The following is a 17,062-nucleotide window of genomic DNA, read 5'->3' as shown; positions in this document are numbered from 1 at the left end:
AAATCTCTCTCTCTCTCTCTTCAGCCTATCAGGACTGGTCCATAACCCGAGAGTCAATATTAGTCAGCATTTTACTTTTAGCATTTTGTGACCGAGTGATGTCATATATATATTGCATTCTCACCTGATTATACACGGTGTCCGGAAACTCGTAGTACAAGCAGGAAACTGGTGAATCCACATCACATTTGGAGTCATATTCGTTTTTTGATTTGAGTTGAGGAATTTATAAAGTTTTTATCAACTTAATACTTTGAATTTCCAAAAAAAATTTTTTCAATACATCCTAAACAAGCGCTTTAGCTAAATAACGGATATAGGAAAGTACATATATGAGGTTTTTGGGTGATTGTTGTAAAGAGGCAGAGGTTTTAATCAGTTTGTAGTTTCAACGTATTCCCTAGTTTCTACTCGTCCCACCCGCATGTGCACGGGGGGGTTGGGGCGGGGCGCGGGGGCGACGGCAGCAACCATTCCCTCCTGGGCCAGCAGCAGCAACAGCAGCAGCACCAACAGCAGCAGCAGCACCAGCAGTTGCAGCACCACCAGCAGATGGAGCAGTTGCAGGACCAACAGGACCAGCAGCCTGAGGACAGCAAGGAGAGCTTGGTCCTGCAGCAGCAGCATGTGGCCGCCCTGGCTCAGCAGGCCCATGATGACCAGGAACTCAATCAGGTGCGTTTTTCATTCATCACCCATGGGACCTGAAAACTTTTGGGAGAAGCTGTATTCATTTTCAAAAATACACAATGGTATGACTGTTGCAACAAAATACACGGTGGTATGACTGTTGCAACAAAAATACACGGTGTTACGACTGTTGCAACAAAAATACATGGTGTTATGACTGTTGCAACAAAATACACTGTGGTATGACGTATGACTGTTGCAACAAAATTACATGGTGGTATGGCTGTTGCAACAAAATTGTGTTATGTTAACTTTGTTTTGATTTTTTTTAGTCATTATTTTTTTAATATTTACAAGATCAAAGTGCAGTAAGCAGCGTTTTCAACGTGAATAAAGCTTTCCATCATACATGTTATCCGGTAACTTATAGAACAAGCTGAAAGCTGATGAATCTTCATCTCATAGAGAAGAACCCTTTTTTTTGGGTCTTAGCATTTTGATTTAATAAAAAAAACACACTTTTTTTACTCTATTTTCCAATCAAATAGTGAAAACTTTTCGAGCCAGGTTTATGCTTCAAAGCATTTAAAATACATTAAACGCCTGAATTAACAGTGATCAATTTTTTTCAAATTTGACTCAAGTAATTCCAACATAAGACTTGATTTTCTCGAAAACATAAGCTCAAATCAAAAAAGTTAGAGCAAGAAAACTACGTACTACGATACGGACACTGAATATGGCTATTTGAGCTGTCAAAAGCGTAAAATATGTAGAATGCAATTAAAGTATATACATATATAAAAAATTTTAAATATCAGAACATCGTTAGAAAAATTGCGTTATTTGAGGGAAAATTGCGAAATTAGCATTATCGCAAACAAGACATTTTCAGGTGAACTCTTCCACTCATTCACATATTAATCAATCCAAGTGGCTATCAATTCACAAATGAGGTGGTCAGCGCAGAAGTGGTGATTGCATTTAAAGTTTTAAAAAGTGGAGGTGGTTCAAATTTACTGTGAATTTTTTTTGTTTTGTTTATCCGTCCACTTCTATTTGATGAAACATACCATTTAAAACATCACCTTTACGCTGACCGCCTTATTTCTATCAGTCAATATTTAAAATTTAATTAAGATTTTTTAAAACTGAAAATTAATTAATTCAGATTTCAATCAATGGAAACTTTATTCATTCGATATTTCAAGCAATCCACAATTCAAATTTGATATTCTAATCAATCTATGTTTCAATCAATCAACATTTCAATCAGTCACAGCTTCAATAAGCTAACATTTCAATCAGTCACAGCTTCAATAAGCTAATATATCATTCAGTCACAATCTCAAACAGCCATCATTTGAATCAATCGTATTTTATTCAATTGTCTTTTCAACCAAGAAATTTTTAATGAATTGATGTAATTCCCATTTTAAAAATTACATATCTTTTTATAATAATAATAATAATAATAATATTGGACAATACGTATAGCGCCGCTTTAGTGAGATATCAACCTCAGGGGCGCTTAAATATGTACATCTATTTGAATTTCACTGTTGTTTTTGGGAATGAATGAATGCAAATCTTGGATGCGGAAATTAACCCACTTCCCGACATCCGAAAAGGCTGAAACTCGGCAAATAGACTTGTTGTTGATGACAATGCATTCTATCAACTTTTAATGACAATCACATCCACATACGGCAATACACATTTCTCTGAAATCACCTTCCCAGAGTTGTGTACTTTGCCCTTGGACACCCTATTAGTGGTATATGGGTGGGTACCCGATAACCAATTGTTTTTCTATAAACGCAATTGGGCCACCCACTTGCATGGAAGGGCATACTGTTTTAAGAGAAGAAACAAATACTACATATCGTCGCATTAATTCGTAGACTGCGTAACTCCAAATTTTTCGAAAATACGTTTTTAATGCCATCTGGTGTTAAAATTAGACCCGCATCGACTAGTAAAACTCGAAAATTTAAAAAAAAATTAACCTTTTAGATAAACACAAATTAGAAAACTGCGTAAAATTATGGTGCCATTTTTACTAGCGAATACTTCGTAACTCCTTAATTCAGTATTGGCCGGTGAGCCGTGCACGCTTGTTGTGTTTTTGACTGAGGAAATTTATTTACGGTGTAATAGTTTTACCGTGAAATTAACTGAGATAAGTTGATTAATCAATTTTGAACATTTTATAACCTTAATTTTAATTGTGAAGTCACGAATAGTGTTTTGTATCTGTAGTCTAAACTGACGTCTTCTGCACCGTGTGACGCTCTGCCGTAGCTCTCTTGTTTTATGTGCCTCTGCGGTTTCGTAAATACCTAATAGGTCCTTGTTCTGTGATTATCTCTTCTTCAAGGTCACCATCTCTTTGCAAGTGAATCTCCTCCTGATGCATATCCGGATCCGGTTCTTCACTGTCCTCTTCAAACAAACCCAAAATATTTACGGTGGAACTTGCGGCGATTCCATCTCCTCTCTCCTCAGACACAGTCCCTTCTCTGTCAGGCATCTTCCGCGGGTCAAGCACATGTCTTGGTATGCCATCTATTTCGATGTTGTTGACTGAAGTAAGTCCTGTCACCCTTCCATGCACGATGTGCATCTCCCATCTACTGGTTTAACCGCAAGAAGATCGCCCACTTAGAGCTCAGTCAATACTTCCTCTTCTATATTCACTTGCGCAGAAGGGTGTCTCCACGAGTGTGATGTGTGAACTATACTAGACAGCGCAATACCTCGATCATCCTGACTTTTTGCAGCCAAAGATTGTACCGAAACACTGCCTGCAGGGGATCGCTTCCACTTCTGGCTGCAGTTCTCTTTATTGTTTGATGATGTCGTTCAACTATACCATTTCCAGCTGGTCGGTATGCCGCGCAAAATCTTTGACGAACATTCCATCTCTTACACTTATCTGTAACACTGTAGGAACAAAATGCAGTACCATTGTCCATGAGAACTACTTTGGGCGGGCCTCTTTCCCGAAACACTTCTTCCAAATGTCTGATAATCGAAGCTGCATTATCTGACTCGATTTCCCGCCACACGGCAAATCTACTTGGACCGCAATCGATAAATGTGAGTAAACATTTCCTACCGAAATGAGTAACATCAACTGCCAAGCGACTCCAGGTTGTCACAACATTAAGATTACCCGCTTCATGGGATGATGGTGGAGGGTCAATTGTCCTGCATTGTACGCAGGAACACACGCATCTATCGACGTCCTTTCTTCTCTCCTCGGGATCGACCAGCCGGGCAAGATGAAGCGTTCACTTTACTCCAAAGTGATGCTGAGCATGAAGAGTTTCTACGCTTAAAGCACATGTTTGCTCACCAGTTCCACTTTCAAGTCTCTCCCACCTATCTTCACACTCTGAGAAGTCTCTTTCACAACGTTTCCTGTCATGGCTACTCTTTGCCCGGGTCTTGCAAACCCTAGTAAGTACATCAGTTTTATTTCTACAGGACAACAAGGGTGATCGACAATGTCAGATCAAATTCTTCTACAATCTCCTTCATCAACTCCAAGCATCACTTAACGATCATCTCTGACACGACTACTCCCGGTCAGTGTAGATCTCACCCAGCACAAAACCGTCGCCGAATCTGTAATGATCTCCAGAGTTTGAAGATTTCACTTGAGAGTCAGATTTAATCCCTTAAGGAAGGAAAAGTACCAGCATTTACAAGACTTAAAACAGACATTAGAAAAGGATTACAACTCCTTTAACGATAACCTTCCGCATCATTAAAATGCATCTAAATAGACTGCCTCGACATACACATACATTGTTGTGTTTTATTTTGTAAATGTAAAATTCCTATCTCCCAAATTTTCCGCTAGGTTGTTCATAAAACTGTTCGCAGAAAAGTATGTATCTTTTGTAAAATGCGTATCTCCATTCTCGGTTTTTACGTAAACTTCCTAACTCCGATTTGAAATAGAAAGCCTTAACTTACAAAAGTTTAATGATTGAAAATAAATTTCCAAATATATTATATGTTCGAAACATAAATAAAAAGAATAAGCCGTCTTTCATTTTTTTTCACTACGAGGTTTTTTGTGCCTCCTGTAAAATTTTACATTTGGGAGTTACGCATTCTACGAATTAATGCGACGATATATTATGTTAGACATCACCCTATTTTGCCTATTTATAGAAACATGTTGAAACAATTATAATTTTGGTTTAATTTAAATTTTCTTTGACAATATCATTGGATTGCTAAATTTTCTAACGATTCATTATTTTGTACGTCATATGTTTTAATTAAACTGGTTATTGCCGGTGCCCAGCCAGTAAAAATTAAATAAAAGTATTGTTTTATTTGGTCAGGTTTCTAGTATTTTCCAGGAATTTTTGCACCAGATATTTTGTTTTTGTACTTGTAGTATAATATGTACATATTTACATTTGGATATTGGTGTTTTATCCCTGACGGTTATTGTCCTCAATTACGAGGATCTGGTGGCTGGAGTACTCACAAATATAACAAAGTTCTTAAACAGTACCCCATTCCTACCAGATTGGATTACATTGTTACCAAAGTCCTGATAATTGTCTTACACAACTTAAAAAATTTGACATTATCATATTTTCAATTGTTCTCCTTTCGATTCTGCTTAAAATCTTCAGGGATAATCATTTATGTAAAAGAAAAACATAGTCAGAACTGGAGCTGAGCACGGGAATAGGCAAGTATTAAGGATGATGAAGAGTATGGCAGTACCTACCTATTTCTCCTTAGACGATTATCCACAAGCACTTTGTCCAAATACTCATACTGTTTATTAAAACCAATTTCTCAAAGACTAGACGTCCATCTTGTCGTCGTTGTCGGACTGGTTAGTAGACGATGGATGCGATTGTCACAGGATTTTGAGTATTTGTAAAAGCAAGGGGGAGAGCCCTATAAAGTGGAATAAACAGCATGATATTTGGACAGAGTGGTTCCATCCAGGGTTAGGTTAACACCCTGCCTGTGGGAGTAGCTATGTATTAGTGTTAGTACTAGCGTATGTGTGTTTGGGCAGGCGGCGGGGCTGGGCACGGTGCAGACCAAGCTGGAGGGGGGCCCCCCTCGCTCCAAGCCCCAGGCCTGCAAGCTCTGCGGCAAGCTGCTCTCCTCGGCCTCTTCCTACTATGTGCATATGAAACTGCACTCGGGGATCAAGCCCTTCGCCTGCACGGTGAGACACACTAATTCCACACATTCCTTTCTTAGCCTCCTCGCCTCGGAAATCCAACTGCACTCTAAATGTATACAAATCTTTCACATTCTATCTATTAACTTCTATGTTATACCAATTATTTAATGCATTGAATAATCGTTTTGGGATAAATTCATCCACCCACATTGCCTTAAGACTGTTAGACTGACATAATGGATTTTGCTAGTACACCAATGATGTGTATATTTACATATTTATAGGTAATGCCAATTTAACAATTTGAAACCTGAAATCGCAATGTTTAATTCACAATAGTGCATGTACAAAACATAAGAAAATATGTGTTATTTTATTTTTACTAACCTGTTTCTGGCAGTTCTGTATTATTTATTTATTTGTCAATGTTCAAAATTCCTTCCGTTTTAACTGAGAGGTTACATGCTTGGAAGGTTTCGAATTATTGGCAGAATATTTAATCACCAATTTGCTCAGTCGCCTGAAATATCAATACATATGGAAAATATCTCCTGAGTAAAAATAAATGCCGCCAACGGGAATTGAACCCGCACCTTCTGATGTCCGGTCAGGTGCTCTGAACCACTGAGCTATGTCGGCTTATTTCCAATCCGCCAAATAATTCAATATGTACTAGTACCTCAATCAACAATTACTGCTTATTATATTTTTTTCACCTGTAAACAACCAACTTTATAAAACTTACTTTGAGTCTAATACTTAATACTTTTAAGTGTTTTTGTAACCCCAGAAAAAAATAAGTATCCGACCTATAATAACTGCTTTAAGTTCAAAACCTCCTACTTATGAACCCATTTTCGGTTATGATTTTATTGTATAATGTAGCAAATTAAGTTCTTTAGAAAATGATTGTAAAACATTTTAAATATTTGTGCCTGAACTTCGCAAATTAAATTAAACACACTTTTGGCTATGTTTTTTTCTTGCATAAATCAAAACAGTTGGCTGGTGGGTGATAAGCGGGAATATAAACTTTATCGCCATCTGCATAAGGAGTGTTATTGTTAGTGGCCCGAATCCACATTAGCGAGATTTTGCTACAGATTTATGATGATATTGATCTTATTGTCAAGTTTGTTTTTGTTTATCTTTTGTCGAATCGGCTTTACACTAAATGAATTTCTGAAAAGAAAGAAAATTTTCAGAACAAAATAATTTCATGCCAACCAAGTAGGGCGTTTTGAAGACATAATATTTTATTCATTTTTAAATAACGATTTATTAATTCTACATGTAATAAAACTTATATATTCAGAATCTGCATTTGTTGACCTATGTATATGAATAAATATTTTCACTGGTGTTCTCCATTATGTATTATAAATTCACTCCCCTAACTTCCAGATGTTTGTGTGTAATTTCATAATAGCAAAACATTACTGCTTTTCTAACGCTATTTTAAGTTTATATCCTATTTTTCACCTGTTTATTTCTGTAATTTGTATAACATAATACGTTTATAATAAAATTTATACATAACATTTCTAAAGTAGGTACTGCTTATTTATATTGAAGAAATAATTATGAAATACATTTCATGGTTTGATTTCCCACTGCCAGAGCAAAAGGGCACTGACAGAGCAAAAGGGCACTGCCAGAGTCAATAATAAAATTAAAGATAAAAATAAAGAATTTAAAAAGTTACAGGTGAATTAGCTCAGTTTGTAGAGAAGTTAGTATAAATTCCCATCATTACCCTCTTATTCTTTTGTCTCAGGGAAATGGATAAATTAATTTTATTTAAATTTTTTTTTATGCAGAACAATTAGTTCAGAAATATATTTTTTTTTGTGCTATGTCATCCAAATTAAATTAAATCATTATTTTTTATTTATTTAATTATGGTAATAATGCTGCGCATGAAAAAATCATGTATTTATAAATGTTTGAAGTTATCCTATCATGATTGTGTAAACTTCCAAGCTAATTCTCAGAAAATGAACTAAATTGATTGTAATTAGTTATATTTGTAAATCTCATCTATGGTGGTTGGTTGGCTGTCTATCTTCTATCGCTGATAGTTGCTAGCTACTGAGTGGTGTGTGTAACGCGTGATGCATGTTGTTGCAGGTGTGCGACGCGGCGTTCTGCCGTAAGCCGTACCTCGAAGTGCACATGCGCACGCACACGGGCGAGCGCCCCTTTCAGTGCGAGCTGTGCCTCAAAAGGTTCACGCAGAAATCTAGTCTTAATACGCACAAACGCGTACACACAGGTATGAAAAATGTCCCTACTTAACCCCCATTTCATTACTTACTCTATTTCGTTTTTTGCCATTTTATATTGATGTGTTGTCTAGTGTAATTTATTTTATTTCTATGGTGAAATTTTACTCCAACCCATTTACGCAAAAGCGGTTAAATTATAAACAGGTTTAGAAATATATTTATAATGATTGGTGTGTCCGGGGTCCGGATTTAGTAGATATAGCATTTCAGAACCAAACAGTTCAGTGGCGGCTCTGTCCACTGCATCTTTATCAATAATTCATATTGGGAGATTCTAATATATCAAATTATACTCATTACAACCGGGACCATTCGCTAGCTGTAAACTGTGTAGCTATTAAGGCCTATTAACCGCTGGAGGTTACAACCGCCAAGATTAACGAATATGCACAGTTAGTCTTTATTTTGGGTACGAGTGTGGCACATATTTATAGCGGCTCAACAATTGTAAGAAATATAAAGTAATAAACTTTAACAAGCACTTTGTTTAACGATTTACAAAGCGTTGCTGGAGTCAGATCTGCCAGAGGTTGCTGAAGTTAGGGAACTTCAATTTTCAAGCGCAAAACATGACCTTTTATCGGTCATCACAGCTGTGACATCCCTTGCAGGAATCTAACCAATAGCATCCCTCGCCCTAATTAGTAAGAGACAAAGTGATGCGGGAATGAGAAAGTATTTGAGATCGAAGAACTGATAAATACAAGTTTGGAAATTAGGTGGTTTGTTATAAAATTGAATATACATTTAGTAATACTACCCGTTGAACCAATATGCATTTTGAACCTTTATGTAGCAATACTAGGGCAGGTCGGTAGGTTATTGAAACAGCCCCGGTGGTTTAGAGCGGTTGCCCAGTTAGCGGAAGGTTCTGCGCTTTAAATCCCATTGTTAATAGTAATTACCTTTTTTTGTAATTCAATATTATATTATTCAATATTTGATAATTTTAAAGTTATTGCACAAAATACAAATGAATTAATAAAATGATATGTATTGAATATTGGGAGACTTGAAAAGATGTAATTTTTTTGAAGGATGTGTCGGTAGCATTCTGATGTATCTAACCTAAATACAATAGTTCTGACGGCCATGGTATAATCATCTGCTATTTATTTGGTATTGCCATTCTCCCTGTTTGGGCGGCGATACAGAAAAACATAAAGACATTCATTGGCACATGGCAATGATGGACAAATAATAAAATGGTTATCATTATTGTCACAACATGATTGCCAATTGCTGACACTAAGGATGATTTAATACTAGGCTGGAATATGATATGCCCGAGCCGAGCCAACGCTAAGTCTAGCCAAGAAGGTGGTTGTTGTATTGATTGCTGATGTGTGCTGTGTTATTTGTCCATCGGGTGCTGCGGGGGCCACAGGAGAGCGACCCTTCCAGTGCACCGTCTGCCTCAAGTCATTCACACAGACGTGCGCGCTCAATTTGCATGAAAAAATACATACGGGTTAGTAGCCCATACTTTAATATAGTTAACATACGTCTTACATTCTTCAGTCTCTAATTATTAGCAGCTTTGTCCAATTGTCCACGTCAACCGTCATTTCAATCAACTCTTGTGTCCAAATCTAATACATTTCACCACAAACGATATAGATACGTCTTTAAGCTTTCGGCCGTTGAATATTACAATTATTATTGATTATTTTTGGGTACTTATATTATGTTGGTCCATCTGTTGGTTGGTTAGATAGACAGACTGTATGGTGCATTCAACGGCAATGCTACCCTGAGTTGGAAATGAAGACAGATGCCAAACATGATTAAATCACCTAAGAATAATCAATAAACAAAAACTACTTTTTTAATGTTTTATTATTGATCAGAACCTGTTAACCTACTATACTGGTTATATTTCTACATCTATCGGTGTAAAATATAGGTGATGCAATTGAAGTTGAACTTTAATTTACGCAATGAACAGCCTAGAGCTGCACTAGAAGTTATCCCCTAAATCCGGACCCTAGTGATTTCTTATATATCTACAATCGGAATGAAATTGGTGGAAATCGTTTTTCATGAATCCTTAGGGGAAAAATCCTCCTCGTTTAGGCACAACCTGCCAAACCACAAATACACCCTTTTAAATACCACCAAAAACTGTCAAATCAAAATCAAATTGATATATGTTTATATAATGTAGTTTTATCTCCCAGTAATAAAGAGTTTTTCTCTAATATTCAAATTACAATATTGTGGTTGGTGACGTGCCTAAATATTTTGTTCAAATTGTAAACAAAACAAAAAAAGCTCACCAATGTTTTTGTTTTTATTATCGAAAAAATAACCATTTTTTTGCACTAAATAACTAAACATGAAATTCATCACTTAACACGTGCCACTCTCTTGGAGAATGTTTTGCATTTGTTTACATGTTATTAACAAAGTCAGCCCAGTCAATAGAAAGTCGAGTCAACAGAAAGCGTTTTTGTAATCATTTGGCAACCCGTGTTGTTTGTTGGTAAAACAAAACCAATGTACGAAATCTCACAGAATATTTTTTATGTTGAAACGATTTCCACTTATTTATACTGATACATTGTTAAACTCTAATTTATCTTTATAATGAATAATTTTAATGAAGTATAATATTCCTATTCCTGCATTTAATCTTCCCCCGTCTTGTTGAATTTTATTGTCTAGTTTTTGTTTATATGTTCAGGTGATGTTGAAAACACTATCACAAAGTAGCTTCAAATTTGTCTGCATTTTATGAAATCAGTCCCGGGAAAGCAAAAGACCATTTCATACATAAAGTCATATTCTCGCAACTTGAGGTTAACATTTGTGAAATTCTCACACTCGCGCAACGGTACATAACATTAATGACTGAAAAATAATATAAATTTAACTCCTTTGAAGATAATTAAAGTAAATGATTTGTATTACCCATATCCCTGTAAATATTAATGCTTTCTTTTCATTTTCTTTTGCCTAATTTTTATTCTCATGATTTTTTCAAGCCTTATTTGGTTTCAGAAGTGTAATATGTATTATAGATTACAAAGTGTTCCACCAGCTTGTGTCTCAACAGTGATACAACCATTCTGTTCTGTATTTGATCAGAACAGGGAATCCTGTTTTTTATACCAAATGTTTTCCACAACTGCGTCATTACATTTTTTTTTTAAATATCTGCAGCCAATAAATAAGTTTTTTTTTTCCAAATGTTTAACTAGTGACTGAATTTCAACAGTCTAGAAGAACAATGTCGGATGTGCAAGTTTATAGTTTTGCAGGAGAGCTGTTTACAGTTCATTTTTACTATTTTTGATAATATATTTCTCCAATTAAATAAATAGGGGTTATATAATATGAATAGAGTTCGACTGCAAAACTACAAATTTGCACATCCAATATTGTTCTTCAGGACTGTTGATTTGTAACTAAAGAGAAATAGTGATGCTAAGCATTTCATCAGAAATGATAAATTGATGCAAACAAAGAATTATATAAAATTGTATATTTTTTATTCTCTGCAAAATTGATTGGTTCTTTTGGTGACGTTGATTGTAATCAATATACATCACCAAATTGAGAATAGTTACATCACTATTTATTTATTAAAATTAATTTATCAGTAAAACCAAATTACACTTCTGTATACCAAATATTTTACTACTCTGTAAAATTTAACTAATTATGTCGGTGTTTACACCAAACTAATTATGTTGTATTTTTTTGTAAAGATCTCTCAAAAAAACTTGAATTAAAAAAAAATATCCATAGTAAAGCTTGTAAAATAAATTTTACAAATATTACTGCCATTTTTTATTGTTGCCGAAAATTTTTCAATAGTGGCAGTAAAATTATTGCATGTGCAAACATTCGCCAATCTTTTTTTAAAGTAAATGTTATTAATCAGTGGGAAAGTTCTTGTTTCATTGTGAGAGCGAGAGAACACTTGAAAAACTATAATTAATATTTATATGGCCCGGTTTTTCATCAGCAACTTCTTATCTCTTTCATGTTAACCAAAACACGTTTCTAGACTGAAAACTTAACTCAACGTTCCACAATGGTTAAAGCCTCCATTTTATTAGTTGTTTGGTTTGACAGTCACGTTTCACACAAAATGACGGTTGTTTAGCCTGTCATCTTAAATTTTAACAATGCAATTCTGCTTATAATGTCACATTATCTGTAGCTCATGATGTGTTAATTTAATATTAACAAACAAATGGTAACTGTAAAATTCACTTCAAGGTGCTTACAGCTTCAGCCAAAACATTATTTTACAAAATAAGTTCTAAGCTACTTTTAAAATTATGATCATCCTAAAAAAAACTGAAAAATTGAAGGCAAAAAAGTATAAATTATTTATTATAAGCTTGAACTGAAATAGAAAAGTCAAACGATGTCAAGTAGTTTGTGTTCTGCTAAAAGTAAAGAGAGTAATGGGAATCATAATATACTGTCAAGTAGTTTGTTTTCTGCTAAAAGTAAAGAGAGTAATGGGAATCATAATATACTGTCAAGTAGTTTGTTTTCTGCTAAAAGCAAAGAGAGTAATGGGAATCATAATATACTGTCAAGTAGTTTGTTTTCTGCTAAAAGCAAAGAGAGTAATGGGAATCATAATATACTGTCAAGTAGTTTGTTTTCTGCTAAAAGCAAAGAGAGTAATGGGAATCATAATATACTGTCAAGTAGTTTGTTTTCTGCTAAAAGCAAAGAGAGTAATGGGAATCATAATATACTGTCAAGTAGTTTGTTTTCTGCTAAAAGCAAAGAGAGTAATGGGAATCATAATATACTGTCAAGTGGTCCATGTTCTACTAAAAGCAAAGACAGTTATGGAAATCATAATATACTGTCAAGTAGTTTGTGTTCTGCTAAAAACAAAGACGGTAATGGGAATCATAATATACTCAATAGGGATGATTAATTATAATTGAAATACACATTAAAAAGATAAGCTCAGCTTAAGAGCTTTTCATAGCTACACCAAGCTTTCGGAAGTTGATGAAAAACTGGACATACAAATATGGCCACTCAGTTGACAGACTGTGGCGGCCGAGGAAGACACATAAAATAATGGCTGGCGAAGGTTTCACACCATTTTGGCGAGTGTATTTAATATTATTTGCATATAATTTGTTTGATTGAAGAATGTAAGACACCCCGTGACTGGTTCTGGCTATATACAGTTATCTTTGATTTGCTATGTATTTAAAGTAATGAACAATCAGTTAATACAATGCATAGTGAGGTTTATACTGTTTCGGCTAATTTCAATCAATGCAAATCTCCGGTACCTGTATTCATGCTTATTAATATTTTGTTTATAGTATTGAACCCAAGGTACTTTTTATTTGCCAGATTTTAAAGATTTGTAAATATTTGACAAACATGTTGTCTGAGTGGGCAGCATGCCCCCCGTGCCAGGGTTCAAACCCCTTGCCATACGCAAACTCATTTAATTTGTTTTTAAATCTAGGAGAATATATTAGGATGATGACAATTTGTAATTCTATGCTGCATGATCAGGATTGTTCTAGGTCCCTAACCATGGCTTGATTAGTATTGATTATAGACTTATTAACATTAATTACAAAGTGTGCTCATCAATACACAAGGGAGTTGTCAATCATAACCTTCCCCTTGTTTATATGTAATATTGTCTCTTGTGATTATTACCTGTAAGTGCTAAAGATGTAAAGATAGAGTGTGCCCCACTGCCACTGCCACTGGGAGTGGGGGAAGTGATACTTTAGGATACGCATGAATACATTTGGTATCTTATCGTTTGATTGTTTGGTACTTGAGCCGAGCCGCGTGAATAGTTTTTGAGTATGGTGGCCAGAACCAGGGCAGAGGCGGTGTCGACAGTCAGTCACCGAGCAGTCAGCAAACTGTTGTGGTATTGTAGATGAGCACATGCGATCGCTGGTGCTGAAGGAGAGGCCCCACCAGTGCGACGTGTGCCAGATGAGGTTCACGCAGAGCTCCAGCCTCGGCCGCCACAAGAAAATACACACGGGTAAAGTGACCAGCCTGCCGTCCTTGTACCATACCATACCTTACCTTACCTTACCTTATGCAATCAATCTGTTACAATCAATACAACATGTACGAGTGGCAACTGTGATTGTTGTGAAATGTACCTAATGTGCCTGGTCTGATATTGGGATGGTTTGGTTTAGAGGAGCACAGGCGTGCGCTGCTGGCAAAGGAACGGCCCTACCAGTGCGAGGTCTGCTATGTTCGCTTCACTCAGAAATCCAGCCTGGGCCGTCATGGGAAAATACACACCGGTGGGTGCAAGCAAGATAACCTATTAGGCATACTTAACGTGAGAAAGATTTTGAGGCAGAACGGGCGAGTGATATATATATCTGTTAATAGTTTTTGAGTATTGAGTATTGATCAGTGATCAGATCAACCCCCCTGAGAATGTTGTTATGTATGTGTTTGTGGATGATGGTTGTTGGTTGTTGGTTGTTGGTCGGTTGGCCGACTTGAGACTTAACTTGAGACTTATGATATAACAAGCAGTAGCCTTGCTTGGTAGAGCTGTCTATAGCGTTGTATGTGCTTTATAGAGGAGCACAGACAGAGCCTGTTAGACAAAGTGCGACCATACCAGTGCCACATCTGTTACATGCGGTTCACGCAGAAGTCCAGCCTCAACCGACACGGCAAGATCCATACCGGTAGGCACTCTTTACCTCCTATGTCTTTACCTTACCTACCTTACCCACTGTTATGTAGTCCTTATATCTAGCTGCACAAATTCAGCCCTAGAGCGGGAGTTTGAGCGTAGTTGTTTTGTACATTATAGAGGATCACATGCGATCGCTGATCAACAAAGTGCGCCCGTTCCAATGTGAAGTCTGTGACAAGCGCTTCACTCAGAAGTCCAGCCTGGGCACGCATAAACGCATTCATACCGGTACTCCTTTTCTCGTATTATTCTCCCTACTCTACTCTAATGTACTTGTACTACTACTACTATGTACTTGTACTTGTACCATTACTGGCTGACACTTTTCATCTGAACCACCGTACATCCCGTTCCGTGTCCGCGTCCAATGTCCGCGGCTTCAGATGAAAACTGGTCCGCAACAACTTGAGGCACTTAGTGGAAATGTGAATAGTTTTTGAGTGTGTAGGACTCAGTGTGGTGGGAAAAGTTGCTTTATTCTATGGGGTTTACTATTAATACGTTTTGCCTAATAACAAAGTGTGAAAGTTCGATGAAAGAGAAACAAACAGAAGGCAGGGAGCCCATGCAATACCCAGGCTAATTGAATTGAATTGTGTTGTAACTTGCGATGCGTACGTGTGTACGTGTGACAGGCCTCGCACTCGGCTCGACGCGTCCAGTGCAGATACCTCTCATTGATTCTATACTCAAAAACTATTCACAACTCGGCACAAGCATGCAATGGATATGCCAAAGAAATTTTTGCATTTCAAAGCTTAAAATAGGCTTTCATTGGACGCTTGGCAATGATGGACAAATAATAATAAAATTATGGTTTTGGAAATATACTAGACAAATTGTAATCTCGAAGAGAGACATCATTGCCAATGACACACTTACTGATAACATAATTTAGGATTGAATATAATATGCCAAGAAGGTGGTTGTTGTTTCGCTGATGTTGTGTTATTTGTCCATCGGGTGCTGCGGGGGCCACAGGAGAGCGACCCTTCCAGTGCACCGTCTGCCTCAAGTCATTCACACAGAAGTGCGCGCTCAATTTGCACGAAAAAATACATACGGGTTAGTAGCCCACATATTAATAAAGTTAACATACGTCTTACACTTTGATCCTCTAATTAGCAGCTTTGTCAGCAACATTGCCTTGCCTTTCTGCCTACTACAAACAAGGTCGTTTGCTGTTTCAATACTTGTGATACGGTCAAAGGTGTTAAAGTAGGCTGGTGTGCGCCTGCACCAAGGGGGTCATGCTCCATCCTCGTATCCATTACTCGTTAGTATACACAACAAGCAAACATTTGGTGACCGGGCCGGGTAAATCTCTTGTGGGGATTAGATTATTATTACTGAGTTATGCCCTAGGCCCTGCAATACTGATGCCGATTCTACAAGTATTGAAATGGCTTTACCTTTTTTCATACGACTTCATAATAATTATTTGTGCCCAAAACCTAATCTATGTTTATTTTTTTTTTTTAACAAAGTTTTTTTATTGAGCATTTTTTTGTGTACTTTCCTCAATTTAATCTTGATCTCATGGTAGTTTCATTTTCTTACAAAACCAATTAACGCATTCCTCCGCTGAAGCATAAAATGCCTGAACCTCCAAAGGACATCCAAGAAGGATTGATTGTCTGGCCGATGTGTGCTTTATTTGGTTGGCATGTGTGCGAGGAGTCAGGTGGTGGGTGGTGACCTCTAGCTCTAACTGTTGTTGTGATGGGCGCAGTGCAGGGGCGACCGTTCCAGTGCGCCGCGTGCCCCGCCGCCTTCACCTGCAAGCAGTACCTGGAGATACACACGCGCACTCACACAGGGGAGCGGCCCTACCAGTGCGAGCTCTGCCTCAAGACCTTCGCGCAGAAGTCCACGCTCAACGTCCACAAGCGCACGCACGCAGGTATGTCCCCGCCCCACTCCCGCACACGCTTAGAGCCTGACTGGTGACGGATGCTTGCGGCTTGCTTTAGTCGGTTGGTTAGATATGTGGGCTACTCCCGTTGGGTGGTTTAGCCGAGCTGTACTAACGGAGTGTTGTTGTGTGCGCGCAGTCCAGGGCCGGCCCTTCCAGTGCCTGCAGTGCCCGGCTGCCTTCACCTGCAAGCAGTACCTGGAGATCCACAACCGCACTCACACCGGGGAGCGGCCGTACCAGTGCGACGTGTGTCTCAAGCGCTTCGCCCAGAAGTCCACCCTCAATATACACAAGCGCACCCACACAGGTAATACTAAAGAACATTCTGGATTCAGTCCGTTCACACTCCGGTTCGATCC

At 37.4% G+C, this 17,062-nt stretch overlaps 1 protein-coding gene across 5 annotated transcripts in view; it reads left to right on the top strand.

Annotated features, from left to right (window-relative positions):
- LOC149426093 (uncharacterized) overlaps window positions 1–17,062 on the top strand; it is a 30,378-nt gene that overhangs the window by 4,790 nt on the left and 8,526 nt on the right. For 2 of the 5 annotated variants that reach the window (XM_089636095.1, XM_089636019.1), the window contains exons 3-13: window positions 387–675; window positions 5,693–5,848; window positions 7,937–8,081; window positions 9,482–9,565; window positions 13,991–14,101; window positions 14,265–14,375; window positions 14,664–14,774; window positions 14,903–15,013; window positions 15,767–15,850; window positions 16,518–16,688; window positions 16,840–17,010. In XM_089636095.1, the coding sequence (XP_089492221.1) occupies window positions 387–675; window positions 5,693–5,848; window positions 7,937–8,081; window positions 9,482–9,565; window positions 13,991–14,101; window positions 14,265–14,375; window positions 14,664–14,774; window positions 14,903–15,013; window positions 15,767–15,850; window positions 16,518–16,688; window positions 16,840–17,010 (1,544 nt within the window). The remainder of the gene's footprint in view (window positions 1–386; window positions 676–5,692; window positions 5,849–7,936; window positions 8,082–9,481; window positions 9,566–13,990; window positions 14,102–14,264; window positions 14,376–14,663; window positions 14,775–14,902; window positions 15,014–15,766; window positions 15,851–16,517; window positions 16,689–16,839; window positions 17,011–17,062) is intronic. The other 3 variants (XM_089636308.1, XM_089636244.1, XM_089636173.1) reach the window with 3 other exon arrangements.

Source organism: Hesperophylax consimilis, chromosome 1, assembly GCF_061612785.1.
Source record: "Hesperophylax consimilis isolate HC1 chromosome 1, BYU_Hcon_1.0, whole genome shotgun sequence".
In the NCBI taxonomy this organism is placed as follows: domain Eukaryota; kingdom Metazoa; phylum Arthropoda; class Insecta; order Trichoptera; family Limnephilidae; genus Hesperophylax; species Hesperophylax consimilis.
Note: the sequence above shows the minus strand (reverse complement) of the source record. Positions and strands in the feature narration are given on the sequence as shown.